Source organism: Zingiber officinale, chromosome 3A (genome assembly GCF_018446385.1).
Source record: "Zingiber officinale cultivar Zhangliang chromosome 3A, Zo_v1.1, whole genome shotgun sequence".
NCBI classification, from domain to species: domain Eukaryota; kingdom Viridiplantae; phylum Streptophyta; class Magnoliopsida; order Zingiberales; family Zingiberaceae; genus Zingiber; species Zingiber officinale.
The window spans coordinates 40105049-40109749 of NC_055990.1; the positions used below are offsets into that span (position 1 = coordinate 40105049).

The window sequence follows — 4701 nt, forward strand, 5'->3', positions numbered from 1 at the left end:
ATATCTTCACTTACTTTCATAGAACCTTATATTACCGTTGAGGTGGAAGGTCCATGTAAGCTGCCATAGAACCTTATATAACCGTTGAGGTGGAAGGTCCATGTAAGCTGCCATGTGAGCCCTAGGCAAGCCATGTAGGGGCTCGTATGAGCGAAACATTGTCCGCCGACTGGTCGCACAAATGAAGACAACAGTTGGGTCATATCTCTGGCATAGTTGGTTTGTTAGCCATGTGTCATATCTGGAGAGGGTACTTGCTAGGGTCGATATACAACGCATGTCAGAGAGTGTCAGAGGTTGAGATTGAAGTAGACCTACTCAGTATGGATATAGTACGTGACTTGAAGTTACTGAGCAGCCAAATGACCGAGCTGCTACAGTCAAGTGGGAAGGAGAGATAGCATCCTAAGTATGGTAGCTACTTGATCACCGTAGCATGTTACGTATTGTAGCTACTCGATTATTGCAGCATGTCAACTACTGTAGCTACACGATCAGTGTAGCTTGTTGGGACTCTAGTTAGACGAGTCCCGTTGTTTACTGAGATCATCTCCAACCCATAATTTCATATTTTGTTGAGTTTTTACATCAAAATAGTACAATTTAAGTACTAAATACTATTTCAGATCCCATCCACCCATATATATACCATATCACACTAAAGTAATATTCTTTAGAATATTTTATTTTTCTTATTCATAATTTAATTATCAATATACATTTAAATTTATTAATATTTTTATATGATAATTATTATATTTAAAATTAATAAGTTATTAGTATTTAATACATTAAAATTTTTAATATATATAAAAAATTATGATTTTCATTTTAAATTTTTTTACATAATTATTCAGGTATAAATATATTTTAAAATTTATAAATATATAAAATACATTTTAAATATACTTAATTTTGTTAGGTTGCAAGGTTGTAAGTATAATCCTACATTGAAAATACATGAGAAAGATCATGAATTTATAAGAAAAAGATATCTATTGGCATGAGATCTTTTAGGTAGAGTCCAAGAGTAAAACCAGGAGGACTTAGTCTCAAAGTGGATAATATCATACAATTATGGAAATATCTAAATTTTTTTAATCATATAAATTTAAATTTATAATAAATAATAATTACATGTAATTACATTTAAATATCTTATAAGTAAAAATAAAAAATAATAATAACTACAAATTAATTATATTTAATTTTATTAATTATATAATAAAATTAAAAAATATAAACCTTCTCTCGTATCAAATACGGTCGCGTGAATATTACAATACCAACCACAACATATTAGTGTGCAATTTGATATATGGATTGGAGTTTTTTTTTAATGCTAATTTTATATCAAATTTAATGTTTTGATATGGATCGGACTGAAAAGTAAAATTGAATGAAATCTAACTGAATAAGTGTTAAACTGTGTCATTTCAGACATTATAGCGACGTGAGTAGTATAGTATTATATTCCGGATACGCTTCTCCAGTAGCGTAACTAACCTACTGTGGTATTTCAGATGAGCAGTGTAGCATCCCGTTCGGAGCACCGTAGCTTACCGAGCATTAAAAGCTGTAGATAGTTCATAAATCATAATTGTTTGGTTGCCGTCTTCCTTAAGCAATGGTATTGCATTAATTATGAAATGCATAATATCTTAGGACAGGATTTTTAAGTGATTGGTAAAATTTAAAAAGCTCAATTTTTTTTTAATGATTGTGAGGGTCAGATTTAAAGTTTTTAGTTTAGAATAGTTGTGAAAAATCAAATATATACATCTTTTGTTTTAGAGATGAAGCCAATGATTTATGACAAATAATGTTGCATATTTGACCGTTTCAAAATATTTTTAAAATAAATTATTTTATTTATGAATTATTTTCGTAAGAAGTTAATTTTATAAAGCATTTAATTATAACATTTTATTTCCTTTCTTTTATATAAATATAAATTTTCAATAAAATTATTAACAAATTATTATTTAAAAAAATATTTAAAAAATACAAATGATTATAAATAAATTAGAATTCATAAGTTAATTAAATATTAAATGAAAAATATAAATTTAATTAAATTTTAAAAAATAAATTAAATAATATATTAATTAAAAATTATAAATAAATTAAATTAAAGATCATACTTAATTAAAATATTAAATGAAAAATTATATAGAAATATTAAATAAAAAATTAATAAATAAAAATATGTGATTGGTAATGTCAGGTTCATAAAAAATTTGTATGGAGATTTTTTTATGTGGAGAGAATAATAATTTTTTTATAATATTAATATGATATATTTAGAATTAAAAAAAAATCAGATTTAGAGCTTTAAACTGTTGAAGATGCTTTTAGTACATGTTTAATGCAAACAAATGTCGCATCAGACATTTATTTTTTTAACAAAATAGATAAATTAAAAACTTATCTATCCATTTGCTCATTTGATTTGGAGACCTCCCATGCCTATACATAATTATATAAAATTTACTTTAATATTTTAAAATTATTAATATAAAAAATATGGTTAAAGTTAAATTAATTCTATGAGAACAAATTAAATTATATAATATTGCCGGATCGTATCCAATGTTAATTATCACTAACTTTATTCAAGAAAATACATACAAATATATTAGAATATGAGTCAACAATATCTCTCAATAATTTTAATATTTTAACAATAAACGCAAAAATAAAATAAAATAAAAAAGCCATTTTTGTAGTGATGTCATCCTCTGACCATTGCCAAATTCCCATTCCCCTGCTGCTGCTGCTGCTGCTGCTTGGAGTTGGCAAGGGAGCTCTTGCAGTGCGCGATCGCCGCCTGGATCGCGCTCTGCAGCTCCTCCATCGTGCTCCCGTCTGACGAGGAGAACGCCGACGACGGCGCCGCCGCCAGCGCCCCGCTGTTGGCCCGCGACGTCCTCGCCGAGTTCGGCGCCGACAGCACCTGCTCTGTTTTCCGCCTGTCCTGCTTTCCCCTCTTCCCCTGCTCCCGGCAACCGGCATCGCCGGAGAACGAGCACGGCCGCCGCCGAAATCCCCTCCACCGGAGGACCTCCTCTTTCTTCTCTCTCTCCCTCTCCTTCTCCTTCTCCTTCTCCTTGTCCCCTCTGAAGAACTGCAGCGGCTCCTTCACGCTCGCGTAGTACTTCTTCAGGAGCCGGCTCACGCCTCCCAGCCCTCTGCTCTTCTTCTTCCCGTTCTCCACCTCCGCCTTCGCCTCGCAAACTTTCCCTTCGCTCGTCTTTTTCCGCGAGTTCGCGAGGCCGAAGAAGGAAGACAGCAAGCTCCTGGCTTTGCCTCTGACCTCGTCGCGGCGATTCGGGGTTTTGTTAATGGCGTCGTCGCCGCGGTCGAGGGAGGCGAGGGCGAAGTGTTCGAAGGTGATGTCGGACGGCCGGGGAGGACTGGGAGGCGGCAGCAGGTGGTGGAGCGGGAGGAGTTGACAACCCAGGAAGATATCATCGTCGGCCGCTGAGGAAGCAATAGCGGTCGCCGAAGTAGTCGTAGCGCAAGTATCAGAAGAAGGAGGAGCAAGCGGCGGCGAGGTGGCGGGAGGAGAATGGAAGGTTATGGTGAAGGAGAATTCATGAGAAGGAGATGTTTCAGAGGAAGAAGGCGGCGGCGGCGGTGGGGGAAGAAGCAGCGTATCAGTAGTTGTAGGACTATTAACTGGAGCGATTTCCTCCATGGCTCTGCTTCTTGTGTGTGTGTGTTCGTACTCCAAATCAAACGGCGCTTGGAATTATATACGAATTAGGAAAACTATTACACTATTTTTCGGGGTTTCATCGAATATAACGATCCAAGTTTTTGCATTCATTCATTCATTCATTCATTCATTCAAGAATTAACGAAGTCTCTCTTAATTATTTAATAAGATCGATCGATCATTAATTCATCATCTACTTCGGTCCCAACATATACTGTAAATTCATCATCTAGCTACTTCGAATTGACAAAACTTTAAAAAATCTGTACTGTCCTCGGCGACTACTACTACTATTTCCCTCTGTCGATATCTCACTTAACAAGACAAGGAGTCGACGTCTGTGAACTCGAAATCTGTGGTCGATATCACATCAGGCGATGGCCGGTGCATCGATCTCACCGGCCTCTTCCATATTCTATCGCAGTCTACAAACTGGTGCTTGCGGAGGCCTGAAAGGAACGGGAGTAGAATGGGTAAGGTAATTGATTGGGAAGATGAACATTATTGTTCAGGAAGTGATTTGACAGGCACATCATAATGTGAAATGGACCTCGCTTTGTTGTTTTGTTGGACAGTAGAACAGAAGATGGTTGGCACCGCTCTCTGCCTTATCTTGCATGGGAAATTTGGCAGCAGCCACGTCGACCGTCGGCTGAGTTGATCCGAGCATTTACGTTGCATGGGCCTGAACATCAATAAATGAACCTACATGGAAGCTAGACCACTTCACGTGTGTTGATCAGTGCTAGAGATGATTAAATTATTTATACGGAAATCAATTATAAATATCATTAATTTTTTATTTTTATTTTTATTTTCATTTGTTCTGGTTGCAGTTGTTCTTTCTTTCTCGTTGTCATCGTCGATTCTTTGTGTGTGCCGACCCTTAACGGCGTGGTCCAACGCAGGTCTCTTTCCCTTTCTTGGACGCTGCCTGCTTCGTACTGTTCTATAATGAAAAAGTTGGAAGTGATAGACAA

The 4701-nt window shown here is 35.9% G+C and overlaps 1 protein-coding gene across 1 annotated transcript; it reads right to left on the minus strand.

Annotated features, from left to right (window-relative positions):
* Positions 1-2734: 2734 nt before the first annotated feature.
* LOC122050370 (probable BRI1 kinase inhibitor 1) lies at positions 2735-3700 on the minus strand. The gene has a single exon (XM_042611275.1). The coding sequence runs from the start codon at positions 3698-3700 to the stop codon at positions 2735-2737; it is 966 nt and encodes a 321-aa protein (XP_042467209.1).
* Between the last annotated feature and the right edge of the window lie 1001 nt (positions 3701-4701).